This window comes from Microcaecilia unicolor, chromosome 5 (genome assembly GCF_901765095.1).
Source record: "Microcaecilia unicolor chromosome 5, aMicUni1.1, whole genome shotgun sequence".
Classification (NCBI taxonomy): Eukaryota; Metazoa; Chordata; class Amphibia; order Gymnophiona; family Siphonopidae; genus Microcaecilia; species Microcaecilia unicolor.
The window spans coordinates 222,896,445-222,911,768 of record NC_044035.1 but is presented as its reverse complement, the minus strand read 5'-3'; the positions used below and the strand labels follow the sequence as shown (position 1 = coordinate 222,911,768).

The window sequence follows — 15,324 nt, the reverse complement described above, 5'->3', positions numbered from 1 at the left end:
CTCCTCCCTTGTCAGCCTTTCTAATTATTATTTCTGTGTTGTTCCTAAGTGCTTCAATCGCTAGTCTTTCTTGTGAAGTACAATTATAATATCTGTTATTTCTTCTAAGTTCCAATCGCTCTAACTCTTTAATGACTAATTGTTTGAAAATAATAATAGCTGGTTCGGGGGGAGTGGGGGGCACCCATTTCGACTTAAGTTTTACCCTAGATGTTTCTACTCTAGTTTCTTCCCCAGCAAAAAATACCTTAATGTGTAAATTCCTCAAAAATCTTTCTAAATCAACCCGACTTTGAAATGAATCGTGTGTCACTGTTGGTACATAGGTTAGGCCTTTAGCCAATACCTCTTGTTCAACTATAGATAATCTATATCTAGATAGATTCACTACTACCGATTCCTTCACTGTTGTGATCGTGTGTGGGGTCGATCCATAGGTTCTTCGGGATAAATCCTGTCCTGTCTGTTTCCTCGTCGGTCGGTTATTTAAACAGAGAACTGGGGTGGCCATGGGTGTGACTATCGCCCCTTCGGTAGCCAATTTATTTGTTGCTAGATTTGAAGAAAAACATGTATACACGTCCACATGGTTCGCGAAAGTGAAAATCTGGTTAAGATTCATAGATGACGATTTTTGTATTTGGACAGGGACTGAACAGAATTGAAGAAAGCGCTTGAATGTTTGAATGCTTGTCATCCCACACTGCGCTTTACATATGAACAAGATCTTCACAGCATGTCCTTTCCTTGATGTATTGATACTAAGAAAAACAAGAAACTGGAGACTACAGTGTTCGTAAATCAACTGACAGAAATACATTTTTAGAATATAGCAGCTGTCATCCGCAGAAAACTGAAAGACAGCTTACCTATTTCCCAGTTTCTACGCTATAGACACATTTATTCCAGTGAGATAGAATTTAAGGAGAAATCGAAAATTCTAAGGAAACGTTTACATGAGAGAGGTTATCCAATGAAGGTGATTAGGAGTGCATACAGAAGAGCGAAATATAACAACCGTGAATATCTCCTTCTTCCCAGACAAAAAGAGACAGAAGAGGGGAAAGATATTGTCACCTGTGTATTGAAATACACAAGTGAAGCAACCCAGTTCTCTAAGATATTAAAGAAAAATTGGCATATAATTCAGACTCTGCCAGAATTACAGAACACCAATTTAAGACTGGCGTATAGCCGAGGCAGGAACCTTAAAGAGATTCTGGCACCAGCTATTCTTAGAAAACCTTATATATCAGATTCCCAGAGAGTGGGACATAGAAGTTGTGGACAATGTAGCATGTGTGATATAATGATTAACACGAAGGAGTTTATAGATCCGAGGACGAAAAAACTTCATATCCTTCATCAAGATACCACATGTAGTTCAGAATGGGTGGTTTACGCTATAGTATGCCCTTGCCAGAAAGTTTATGTGGGACAAACATCACGGAAATTCACCATTAGACTCACAGAACATAAGAGCAACATTAATACACAAAAGAAGACCGCTCCTTTAGCCATGCATTGCATCGAATTTAATCACCCTTTTGATGCGCTTAAATGTGTTATTTTACAACAAATCAAATGGGACATACAAGGAGGCGATAGAAGATTGGTCCTCTTACAACAGGAACAGAGATGGATATACCGTTTACATTCTTTACAACCGGAGGGTTTAAACATTAGAATTGAATGGAGTCAGTTCTTTTGATTAGTTCCGTCTTAAAGTAACTGTTACAAATACTTGATCTGAAAGGGAAAAGTTTCACGTAAGTTAGTCCCGCGTAGCAGGAAGCTGGGCGGAGCCTAAATATAGCGTCTGATGTCATCCATTATAAATGTCGATGCCATCTTGTAAAGTTCACATTGGGAGAAGCGAAGAGCCGATTGAAGTAAGGAGCATGGAATTGAGGTTGGAGGCGATACTGTTCGCACTAAAGAACGCCAAACGTATGATTTACGTGTTATATTTTTTGATAGATACAGTTGATTGACCCACGGACCCTGAGGAAGAAGGCGAAACTTGGGCTGAGTCGGGCCGTGGATTGGGTTCAGATGACTGTGTTCCGGTTTACTGCTTAAGAGAGTTTCAGCAGTGAAGCTAAGTAACCATCATTCTGAGTTGTTTTGAGAAATAGGAGAACTGAAGTGGGTTACTTAAACAGGGGTTTTTTAGCCAGTGATGATCGGGCGGTGCTCCCTTACGTTGATTTACAACACAAGGAGCGCACGCCGGGATTGAGGCTTTTCCCCTATAAATCTAAACATACGTTTGACGTGAGATATTTTATAGGAGTCTATATTTAGATGATTATTGACAACTCTAAAGCACCATATACCCAGTCTCTGATCTTCCACATGTGGCATGCTATATTGTAAGTTTTCAAAACTGGCAGACCCATGCCCCTATTCCTGTGATGCAGGTGAAGTTGGTGCAAAGGCGCCTGAGACTCCCCCCCCCCTCCCCCCCCAATTTAAATCTTCTCAAGATTGCATTCCAGCTACGCAAGTCTGCTGGCTTCAAAATAAGAGGTAAATGCTATAGAGGATATAGCCATTTTGGTAGAAGGATCATATTGATAAGATGGGGTCCAGCGTGTACATAATGTCTTTGTCATGGATTTTGCCTAGCGCAAGGGGAAGGTATCCAACCAGTCCCGCTCATGCCCCATCCTTAGACGGAATACCTCTGATTTATCTGCATTGATCCATAAACTGGAAAATGACCCAAATATTTTTGGTAATGTGATTGCCGGATTAGTAAGCGCTATCAGTAAATCATCAGCATACAGGGCTACTTTAAAATGTTGAGCACCTATCGGTATGCCCTGTATTTGAGGATCCCACAATAACCTGTGTGCCAAGAGTTCCATGCAGAGGATGAACAAGAATATGAATCACGTCCACATTTTCCGATTGTAGCCATTGAAGAACAGTATCCATGGTCACTAAAGCCAATGTAAGTTTTGGTGGTGGAGGAAGAGAGTCATTTTATTGAAATTGCAAAATGGAAGACATGAGAAGCATCAAAACAGCTGACTCTGGACACATCTACTGAAGCAGGATGTTAATTTTAGCCTATGTTTTCCATATTGTGATCAAATTCACTTTTAATGTGTGGCTACAATGTTTAATAAAGTCCATTTGATTTATCATTGAAACATGCAGTCTTTTACCTGGACTGGCACTTGCACCCCAGTTCAGTAACAGACCCAATATAATGCTGACTCACAACGCGGTGTAAAAATTTGGACCCCATCTACCGCGTTATATCGGGTCTATGGTGACAAGTTCTTTTTAGTATTTGGATTTTATTTGAATACCATGGTGTAATAATTTCCTTGGATTTCCCCCTCCCCCCCTTTATGGTCTGAGGACCCCCCCTCCTCTCTGGTCCCTGGACCCCCCTCCCCCTCCCATGCCCAGCAACCCTCCTCTCCCCCTTTTTACAGATGGCCCACGCATAGAGACAGTCCGTTATTTGTAATAACTTTTTGCTATTGTTTTGGGTGAAGGAAAATGACTGCAACGCCGGCAAGCTCCACCTACTGGCTTCAACCCTTACAATGGGCTAGATAGGCTCACCCAAGGAGGGTTAATAAACCTGGGCTCACCCCGTCCCCTGCTGTTCTCAATCTAACCCTCCTTATTGCTTACCCCCCGAGTTGCAGCAGCCCACGTCCAGTGCAAGCAGTGGTGGGGCTGGCAGACAACTTGATGTTGGTGCCGGGAAAAGGCTTCGGAGCAGCGCACGTGGCAACAAAAGATCCTGTCTTGGTGATTCGGCCTCTTTCTCGGCATAGTAGAGGCTGGTGTTGAAGGAAGAAAGCAGCGGGAGTGCGGTTGTTGTTATAATAGTATCCGCGGCTGGATGGCTGTTTTTTTCTTTACATTTCTCTTTTTCTCTTCCTCCTCCCCGCCGACTCTCTGGGTTTTGATGTTTTCCTGTGCATCCATTGGGTGCGTGTCATAATGGGTCCAGTGACATCAGAGAGATCTACGGAGCCTAGCAGACCAACTCCAAAGGAGCCACGGTCTGAGGCAGCAAGATTAGAACGTTTTAGGTGAGAATTATTATGTAGGATGGTAGAGTCGAAGGGGGTTGTTTACCACAATACATTTAGTCTTATCTCTGTTTAATTTAAATTTAAATTCGGAAGCCCAGGATGCCAACAAATCAAGACCAAGCCTAATCTTAGGGACAATTTCTGGAAGACCAGTCTTGAAAGGGATATAGATTGTGACATCATCTGCATAAATGGAAGTGCAGAACCCTGTTGCCTCCAGTCTTTCAACTAATGGAGGCATCATAACATTGAACAGGATTGGCGATAGCTGCGAGCCCTGTGGCACCCCGCAGTCAGGAGACCAGGATGGTGAGAGAGAACCTGACATCTTTACCAGATACGATCTAGATTTTAGGATGCCACGGAACCATTGGTGAACCTTCGCACACATTCCGAATTGGTCCAACAGGCCTAAAAGCAACTCATGATCAACGAGTCAAAGGCACTTGACATATCAAACTGCATCACTAAAAACATAAAACCTAGACTGATTGGTTTCCTAAAACCAGATACTAAGGTGCTCAAGACTGTCTTGGTACTATAACAGTGCCTAAAGCCTGACAGGGATTTATGCAGGAGGGAGAAAGGAAAGGTGATTCATAAGCTGAGTACCAACTAGTCCCTCCATTACCTTCGGTCAACAATGGGATAGAAGCGACAGGCCTGTAATTAGTAACGTCTTCCAGTGAAGCCGAGGTGCTCTTAATGATTGGGGTAAGTATTATGGAACCTTTCCTCTGAAGAAAAGCACCCTGAGTCAGCATAAACGAGATCTGAGCTTGAAGAAGGTCAATGAATCCTGTTGGTACAGTTTTTAATTAATAACTCTGACAAGCATCCAGAAGGCAATGTGAGGAAGAATACTTTTTGAGAGAGGATTTGAAAATCTCATGAGTGGGTAGCAGGAAGGAGGACATTGTCAGCTGCAGTACCAGCATCCAGACTAGGCTACTTGATGCAAGATTGAATGCTAGTGGCCTTAAGTTGCAGTACAGTCCCCCAGATTTTTGTTACTTTTTGTTTGAAGTATGTGGCTAATAGATTAGCAGAGGGAGTGGCTACAGTTACTGATAAGTGTGTGGTCGACAGAAGAAGGCTAAAGAGCTTATGGGTACTTAAGTGGATGCAACCAATTTTCACTTTATAGTAGAGGGTTTTAGCTTCTACAGTCTTTTTCTTATAATCCCTGATAGCCTTCCTCCAAAGCATTTTATTATGTCTGGACCACTTTCTCCCTAATTTTCTACACGGCCTCTCGGAGGGGAATATCTTGATTGTACCAGGGTGACACCCTATGGGTGAGTTTGGGCAAAACTTTCTTAGGAGCCATACTATCCAGGCTAGAACTACATAACTCATCCCAGTTACACAAGTGTCTGCATCTGGAAGCTGTGGACTGTCAAAGATTTCAGACCAGAGTTTTACAGGATCAATTCTGCCTCTTGATTTAAAAGGAGGCGAGGTGACAGTGGACTGAAAAGATCTAGTAGCGTCCCTCCAGTAAAGAGTGAACAGTTTTATGGTCTGATCAAGGGACATGGCACCAGGATGGATCATCCAGGTAGAAATTCTCTATATGTACAGTCCTATAAGCCAGCAGGTCCAGCAGATGATCCCTAATGTGAGAGTATTGGGAACGTGGCAGAAGGAATCACCAGGAGGTGAGAAAATCAAGTAAGCTCTTTGTCTTAACATACCTAGGGTTATCAAAATGGAAATTAATATCACCTGCAAATAAAACATTAGCAAACCTAACAGAAATATTTGAGTGGAATTCAGTAAAACAGCATTCCGAGGCAGACCAGCTTCCTGGAGGGCGATAGAAGAGAACAAGGCATATGGCCTCCAACAATGCAGGATCATTTAATTTACAGGCAATAATCTCTTGATCGGAAGAGTTCAGTTGGGACAATAGTTCTACTTTGAAGACGGCCTTATAAATGATGGTGATTCCACCCCCTCTCTGTTTAGCTCTAGTTTAATGAAGGACATTGTAACCTGGGGGACATAAAGCATTGAGTAAAGGATCCTTTGTTGAATGAAGCCACGTTTCAGAGACTAGCAACAACCCAAATTGTTTCTCCATCAACCAATCCCTAATAACATCAGTTTTCTCCGAGGACAAGCAGGCTGCTTGTTCTCACTGATGGGTCGACGTCCACGGCAGCCCAGGAACAGCAATTTGCCAGAGCAAAACAAACAAAACTTTGCCAGAGCCTTCCATGTGTGGTCGTCTTCCTGCCTGGCGCGCGAGAGTCCTGCTCCGATCAAAAAGCAATAGCAAGGAGAAAAACAACTCCAAAGGGGAGGTGGGTGGGTTTGTGAGAACAATAAGCCTGCTGTCCTTGGAGCATACCTGCTACAGGTATGTATCTTCGCTTTCTCCGAGGACAAGCAGGCTGCTTGTTCTCACTGATGGGGTATCCCTAGCACCCAGGCTCACTCAAAATAACAAAGAAGGTCAATTGGGCCTCGCAACGGCGAGGACATAACTGAGATTGACCTAAAGCAGGAACATCTAACTGAGAGTGCAGCCTGGAACAGAATAAAAATGGGCCTGGGGGGGTGGAGTTGGATTCTAAACCCCGAACAGATTCTGCAGCACCGACTGCCAAACCGACTGTTGCGTCGGGTATCCTGCTGAAGGCAGTAGTGAGATGTGAATGTGTGGACTGATGACCACGTTGCAGCCTTGCAAATCTCTTCAATGGAGGCTGACTAAGTGAGCCTCAGAATGGGCATACTAATATTCTCCCTCAACGGGAGACGTTGATGATTTCTGGAGAGTTGCCAGGAGGGAGTGGCTTCAGCTGAATTGCCAGTAAGATTAAAAAAAAAGAAATACTGCTGGTAATTCACTGACTTGACGAGTGAATAGGGCATAGCACCAAGTACTAAGGTGACCTCTCTTAACTTTAAATGATGGCCTTCTTTTCGTTTAAGGTCAATTTTATGTATATTGTAAACTTCTTTGTTGTGTGCTTGAAAAAGGTGGTATATCAAATGAAATAAACCATAAACCAAACCAAGCATACTAAAACATACCCTGGCTTAGGAGTGAAGTTCATTCCTGTCACTGTATACACAAATCTAACCCATTTGAAGATACCGCCTCCAGAGTGTCTAACATTGAGGGAGGAGCTTTGTCCATTAGCAACTCAACCCATTTGGAGATACCGCCTCCAGAGTGTCAAACATTGGGGGAGAGGCATTGTCCATTAGCAACTCATTCTCCTGTGGGAATGATGGGTTTTCTTTAGTGAGTATAGTGTTCCAGCTTCATCAATTGAAGGAGTCAATGTGATTAGTATAAACAAACAGTCTCTTCTTTTGTCTTTCAGGTTATAAGACCCTACTGAAAGGAATCTCAGGGCAATTCAACTGTGGTGAACTTGTGGCAATCATGGGACCCTCGGGGGCTGGGAAGTCCACACTGATGAACATTCTGGCAGGATACAGGTCAGTAAGCTCACTGGCCATCTTTTATTTTCCTAGGGACCTTAGTTCATCCTACACTGGGTGGGTGATGTACCCAGATGCAGACATATAAAATAAAGCTAGAAACATATTGGTTTTGTATATTTTAGCATTAACTAAACATAATGAAATATATTTCTCAGACTGCTTAAATCTGTAGCTTATATAGAAATGTTTAAAAAAAATTATACTGGAGATTTGCACTAGAAATTGATTCACAAGAAGGAAATACTGTATACCTATTCCATGTATGCACTGCACTCTTACTATTACAAAATCTACCAGGGACTGAAAGAGTTGTGTCAAGGTTGGTGCGCTACACTTGCTGCACCAAGGAAGGATATATCCAGGCTTCCACTGACCTCAGGGAAGATTTGCTGGAAGGACAGGACTTGGAAATGCAGTATGGAGGAGTAGCCTAATGGTTAGAGCTGTGGGCTTAGAACCAGAGGAGCCTAGTTCAAATCCCACTGCTGCTCATTGTGATCTTGGGCTAAATGCTATACTTGTTATTTTATACCTGTGGGCCATGTGGCACTTAGTACACTCTAATGTCTGTTAGCATGTGCTAAACTAGGTGTAAAAAGGCCCCTTAACCCTCCATTACCTCAGATAGAAATTTAGATTGTAAGCCCTCCAGGGGTAGAAAAATATTTGCTGTATCTGAATGTGCACCGCTTTGATAGCTTTTGGGCTTAGTAGTGATATATAAGAAAATTAAATAACAATAAAAATTAAATCTTTCTCCTAGAGAGGAACACTGGCAATTCTGATTCAATACGGAAAATACCAAAGATTTCAGCAGAATGATGGGTGTAATCACTAAGGGGTTCTTTTACTAAGCCACGGTAAAAAGTGGCCTGCAGTAGTGTAGGCATGTGTATTGTGCGTGTGCCGGGCCAATTTTTACTTTGTCTGCAAAAAAGGGCTCGTTTTTAATGGGACAGGAAAAGGGTCTGTGGTAAAACTGAAACCAGTGCGTGCCCAAAACCGGCCTGAGCCCTTAACGCCACCCATTGATCTAGCGGTAAGGGCTCACGTGCTACATGCATGGTGACTGGTCAGCATGCACCAAGTGGCGATTACCGCTGGAAATGATGTGCATGGGAGGAAATAAATAAATCATCCAGGCGGTATGGGTGAATGCCAAATCTGAAATTACCACCGGGGGGGTGTGGTAGCCTGGTGGTAATCTTGTTTTGGCGCGCACATAGTGCCTAACGCACCTTTGTAAAAGGGACCCTAAATGTGTTTCAGATTTCAGAAAAATTGAGAATGGAGCATAGCAGTGCCAGCAGGGGACAGTGTTTCTCTAGTGCTGCCTAAAGGGGTGTAGGGGCATACAGAGAGGGAGAACTATCATGCGCCCACTTTCTCTACTTCTGATCCTGTTTGAACCCATATTGATCCTTCCTTCTCCTATCCCTTTACCACAGGACTTCCTTATAGATGGGACTGGGAAAAGACTTTAGAGGCTAAAAGTCATGAAGTGTAACGTATGGCCTTTTTCATGAGTTGCACCCTCGGATAATGTAGCTAGTTTGCAGTCCTTCAGCAATGATTTGTGGACATTAGATACTACCTTATCTTTAACACCTCAAGTTAATGCACTTATTAAGTTTGTATTTTTTAAGTTACATCAATTTAGGAGTATTCATTCTTTGTTAAAAAGCATTTTTCTGTTCTGGTTCAATGTGTCATTTTATCATTCTTGGATTATTGTAACGGATTGTATTGTTTATTATCAGCACATGTTCTTTTGCGTTTGCAGGTATTTCAGAACATTGTGGCCAAAGTTGATTTTTCGTTAAAAAAAAAAAAAAATCAGATCATGCCACTCCTTGTCTGTTAAGTTTACATTGGTTGCCTGTTAAAACACGTATTTCTGAAGGATTTTGCCCAGACTATATAACGAAACTGTTTACTTTTCCTGTGTCTTCCTTAACTTCCAGAGTGGGAAGTTCACATCTTCTCTATTTTCGTTCTATATCTGGCATTAGATATAAAAAAAACTTTAGTGATCTTTTCTATATCAAGCTGTTCAAACTTGTAATTCTTTACCCTTAGTTCTTAAAACCTTGCCCACATTTAATGTCCTTTCATAAAAATCTGAAAATTCATCTGTTTAAAGTATATTGGCCTGTATTATTCTTTTTAAGTTTTTTCTAAATTTTGTAAATCCACTTTGAACTGACAGATCCTGAGCCCTCTTCTGATCCCCTCCCTCCTGACACTAAACCCCATCCCAGACACATGAGCCATGGCTCCCCAGAGCACTCCCTCCCCAGAGACCTACCCAGGGTGTAAATGTCTCCTGTCAGTACTTCAGGGTGGTAGTGGTTCTCCTTCGGTGGTTCCTGGGACAGCACCAGTATCTAAGATGATGTCTTTGCCTCCTAGCAGTGCTAGAAGGCAGAGGCATCATTTTGGATCCTGACGCCTAATACTTCTGTTTCTTGGTCTCGAATTCCTCTCCCTACTACTGTCTATTGCTTTTCATCCACTCTCTTGCCTTGCAGATACTTAGCACATGGGTATCACATTACATTCAGTGGTAGATAGCAAGGAAGAACCCACACTATCTGCCAAACCATGTAAGACAGTGCCGGTCGAGCACAGCTTTGGCAGTGCAGTTTGACTGACTCCCCCTTCTGGAATTAACCTGGAGTTTGGCCTGGTGGTAGTGGTCCAGGATGGGAGCAGTTCCCCTCCACTTCTGTTCTTACACCGCCCTGGGTTCAAAATGGTGCCAATGCCCCCTAGCGATCATCTTGCAGCACTACTGCCATATAAGGGCAGTTAAGGGGATTGAATTGGGAAGGAAGAGCTTATAAATAATGGCCACGTTACCAGTAGTGCATTTGCACAATGCCACCACTGTTCCTCCTTCTCCCACCCACATTTGGAAGCTAGCTCTAGTTTTTTACTACAGTGGCTGATTTTAATATGTGATAGCAATTAGCATAGGTCCACTGCACGCAAATAGCTATCGTGGTAAAACCCGGACCAGCTCCTTAATGTAATTGAGGAAATGGGCCTCTAAGTGTGGTTGCTTTAACAGCTCCCTACACTACTACTTATCATTTCTATAACGCTACTAGACGTACTCAGCGCTGTACACTTGAACACAAAGAGACACTTAGGTATTCATATATTTGCTTCACTCAGTGAGGAAACCTATCCCTGTCCAGCTTAATTAAGTTAAGTGCATAAATGAATACTGAAGTGCCAGGTTGTAATCAAAGTTACCACACTAATGCGCTTATCTCATAAGCCCTGTTTGTGATTGATGTGTGTGAATACCAGCATTTACATGTGTGTATTATATAAACTTTGGAAACCCAAAGTTTATGTACACATGTAAATTCAACAATTTGTGCATATGACAAGGGGGTGAGACCAAGAAATACACACGTATTCCCCATTTCAGAAGTGAATGTGTACGATCGGTCACCGAGATCAGTGAGATTTATAGCTGTTCTGGGGTATGTATAAGTTTTATACAAATGCTCCTTTTGGGCAACAGTGTACAGGAGGGCGTACGGGAACTCTCCCTCCCCCAGTGTCCCCCCCTCAAATCAATAAAGCTGAATGATTGGAACATTTGTACAGTGGGAGCACTTAGATGTGTGTAAGTGTCAGCACGTATGCAACTTGCACATGTAAGTGCCGACACTTAGACGTGCATGTTATTGAGTTGCCTCTGATGTTTTAGACATTCAGAGGCTGATGCAGAAAGCTTTGCAGTAGAGCTCACACTCTGCCACAAAGTACTGCAAAAAAAAATAATAATAATAACACGGCATAATGTAATGTTAAAATCGTGACAGGAATCCACAGCTCATTGATAATTGTCACCTTTCCAGTGATTAGATCAGGCATTGAGAGAAAGGGTGACATAAAAAATAAAGTAGCTGCAGGCAAGCATGCTGTGGCATTTTGTATAGGACCCCTTCTGACCTCTCCCAAGCCCTGAACCAGATCCCTGTTGTCTAGTGGCACCACTTCCTCCTGCACCTCCTACCCGAACTCAACTACCAAGAAGGGAAATTTCCGACCAGTCCTAAATTTTTAACAACTCAGTTTTGATGAAGTATCTGCAGGTCTGACTTCAAGGATTACAGATATATACAAATTTTGGGGTTTCAATTTCTAAACCAGGACTGGATTAAAAAATATTTGTCATGGAACTTGCATACCTGGCAGCTTAAAAAAAGAAAAAGGGGAGGTGGTTACTCTGTTGTATAAAATCACTCCATCAGGCTCCTATTGCCGTTTTCTTAAGTGTACTGAACAGTTCCATCTTCATATTTCCTCTGGCTGTTTGTTTTTAGGGAGACAGGGATGAAAGGCCGGATCCTTATTAATGGACAGCCCCGGGACCTGCGTTCCTTCAGGAAGGTGTCCTGTTACATCATGCAGGATGACATGCTGCTGCCCCATCTCACAGTCCAGGAGGCCATGATGGTAAGTCTTCATTCTCAGACTATACTGAGAACGAATACCATGCCTATGTTTACATACTAAGAGAAATATGGAAAATAGGCTTTTGCTTCGTAGCATCAGGTAGGCCAGTAATTCCTATCCGCTAAGCCAGTAATATACTTGTTTGATTTGTCTCATAAAAAGCAGGACTGCTTCATAGATACAATGGTACCAAACCAGGTAGATGTTTCTGAAAGGCCTTTTGGCTTGGATACTGTGGGTTTAGCAGAGGGATGCAGGCTGCAAGTTCTGACAATCCACAGCTGCCCTGACTGGTTCCCATTCACAAAACCAAACTTGAGGTTCCGGCTTCAGCCTAAAGCTTTCAGACCGTTTCAGTGGCAGTAAAAAAGAGCAGGTTCAGTCAGCCCTTTAGTTACAGAACAGTCCAAGGGCCCTGTTTACTAAGCCGTGTTATAGGTGTATTAGTGCTTTTAACCCGCGTTAGCCATGTACACACATTAACCGTGTATGCATCTACAATATCCCTATAGGCGCGTACACAGCACGCATTCTAATTGTAGGCGCGTTAAAAATGCTAATGTGCCTTAGTAAACAGGGCCCATTAGGACTGCACAATGGATTGAATTTTCTGGTTAGGCTGACTATGAGAATCAGAACTACAGATCCTAGTAAAATCAGAGCTAGATCAATGATTGGAGCTAATAGGCAATCCCACATTAAATATCATTGAACAGAGGCAACCACAGTAATATTACAGTGAGCCATCCCTGAATGATACAGTGCTAAATATTTTTGTGTTGGACAAAGTCTGCTTGGAAACTTAGCTAGAAACTTGCTGAAAATGATTCTTCCAGTCACCAGTGAAATAATGAACCAGATATTGTACTAGGTTGTTTTTTTTTTTTTTTTTTGCTGCTGAAAGACTGAGAGGGTCATATAGAGTATATATCCATGGATTTTTAAGACCAAAAAGAGAAGAAAATAGGATACCTTTCAGTGTCTGCTGAGAGCTCTCTTAGATCTTCTGATAATGGTGATAAGAGGGTTTCGTTCTGTAGTTCATACACCTGTGACACAACATCCTGTTTTTAGAGGTCTAGTTGCTGCCTGGTTGCTCAATCAATGACAAGTTTTCCCTTGGAAAGTCTGTGAGAGCAGGAGGCAAGACCAGGTGTGCACAGTAACATAGTATGATGGCAGATAAAGACTATCTAAATCATTTTTTTGTTTTCTTTCTCTTTGGTTATATACCATCCCAAGTAGATGAACATACAAGATCCCATGCTTTAATTCAGTATCCTACTGCCCATCCCTGACTCCCCCATGTCTTACATCCAAGCATTGTGATAATCTGAATGAAAAATAAGGTACAGATAGAAAAGAATCCTAGCAGTTGTGGAGTAGTCCTGAGTTCTGCAATGTTTCTGACCGTGTTTGCCAGGGCCTTGCTGCTTGTTTTCAGTAGTTAATACAGTTTAATATCCCACCACTCCAAATAAAACCTATCAGAAAGCTTTTAGGTTGGCTGAAGAATTTGGGCACAGCTCATATGTCCTAGTCTGACCAGTCACAGTGCTCCATATGGAGATTTACATTATGCAGCGGGTTCCAGGTGGGACTAGAACCTGTAACCTGAAAAAATGGGAAAAAAATACCTCCTGTTGGTCCAAGCAACAGAAGTTTACTTTTTATCAAATGGGCATTTTTAGTGTGGTAACGGTGATTTCATTAAAGAATCTTATCTACATTAACCCACAAAGTGTTTCTGGCATTCCAGGTCTCAGCTCATCTGAAACTCCAGGAGAAAGATGAAGGCAGAAAAGAACTGGTACGTATAGCTCCCTTCAACCCAAGGACAACACTGTACAGTCCCACACAAATGGAAATAATTATGCACAAAGGCTTTAGAAGCACACAGCTTGACTGTTTAACACTTGAAGTGATTTGCAGATTGTTCTGCGTTTTTGCTCAACCCATGCAATTCATTGACAATATTTGCCTATAAATAAGTCAGACCACAGTATTGTATTGGCTAGATCTTGTGACTTCGGAGGCAGGCATTTATCACTGAAACAGATCTTTATCGAGTCTGATGACATTTTCATGTGTATTGCAAACTTTTGTTCTGTATGTAATTGAATAATAATTTCCATAATTCTCTTAGGGTCATTATCCCAATGCTTTTCTGATACACCGCTGTAATGTTTGCAGAGTTTCCAATGAATGAGACAGGCCACCTTGTTGTGCCTTTCTGCATAAACCTTTTCTGCCATTATTCCTCTTCTCTGGTGCCTATTTGAAGCCTATTCTATAAATAAAAGTATGCATCGACTTTTCTTCAGAGAACACTAACGTAACAATCACCTAGATATCTGCAACTGTACAGTGCTGTGTACTCTGGTGGTAAATAACAATTTTCAGGGAAGAGAGTAGGAGAGGACCAATTAAATTCCAATAGGACATCCTCATCCTGATTGATAAAAAGCTGGATGCCAGAAAACCAGATATAGTAGTGAAAAGGAAAAACACCAGAACGGCATTAATTATAGAGGTGTTGGTCCCAAGCTATTACTTGGTGAATTGTGTGGAAAGAGAGAAGATCTTAAGTACCAAGAAATGCAGTCCGAGACCAAGAAAATCTAGCAGAAAGATTTAGAAATATTTCCTATTGTTTAGAGTGCCACAGGCTTGATAAAAAAAAAAAAACTTTAAAGTGCACCTAAATAAGTTGCCTATACATGTTACATCTTATGAACTGCAGAAACAAGCTTTCTTTGGCACAATGGTGAGTGTTATCAGTAAATTTGAGAGACAGATCATACTCCACATACCCTAGCTTAGGAGTGAGGTTCATTCCTGTCTTGGTATGTGCAAAAATAACCCATTTGGAGAAATTGCCCTGAGTGTAATAATATTAACCAATCACCTATGTGTGAAGGCCACATAGTTACCTCTTTCTTGCCTATTCTATAAAGACACATAGATGAGTGTACGTATTTCAGCTCAAGTCCAAGGTTTTTCTGCTATAAAGAAATGAAGGGGAAGATAACTGCAAAAAAAGGATGGAGGAGAAGCCTATGGTGCACATTTTCAAAGCACATAGAGTTACAAAGTTACATAGAGGTGTATTTTCAAAGCACTTAAACTTATAGTTACATAGTAACCAATGGTTCTTTGAAAATTCGCCTCCATGTGTCGCACAAATCCTGCAGAAGTTTCAGGTAAAGTGGACTTGTCCTAAACACGTAGCCAACATTTTATAAAATTAACTACCTAATCTTAAAAAATCTTAAACAGTGACTGTTATTGAATGTTGACCTCATTGTTTTTT

General features: G+C 41.9%; 1 protein-coding gene across 1 annotated transcript in view; it reads left to right on the top strand.

Moving 5' to 3' along the window:
• ABCG1 (ATP binding cassette subfamily G member 1) overlaps positions 1–15,324 on the top strand; it is a 123,156-nt gene that overhangs the window by 60,564 nt on the left and 47,268 nt on the right. Inside the window, exons 3-5 of the mRNA XM_030203812.1 lie at positions 7,409–7,526; positions 11,879–12,011; positions 13,771–13,821. Coding sequence (XP_030059672.1) covers positions 7,409–7,526; positions 11,879–12,011; positions 13,771–13,821 — 302 coding nt within the window. The remainder of the gene's footprint in view (positions 1–7,408; positions 7,527–11,878; positions 12,012–13,770; positions 13,822–15,324) is intronic.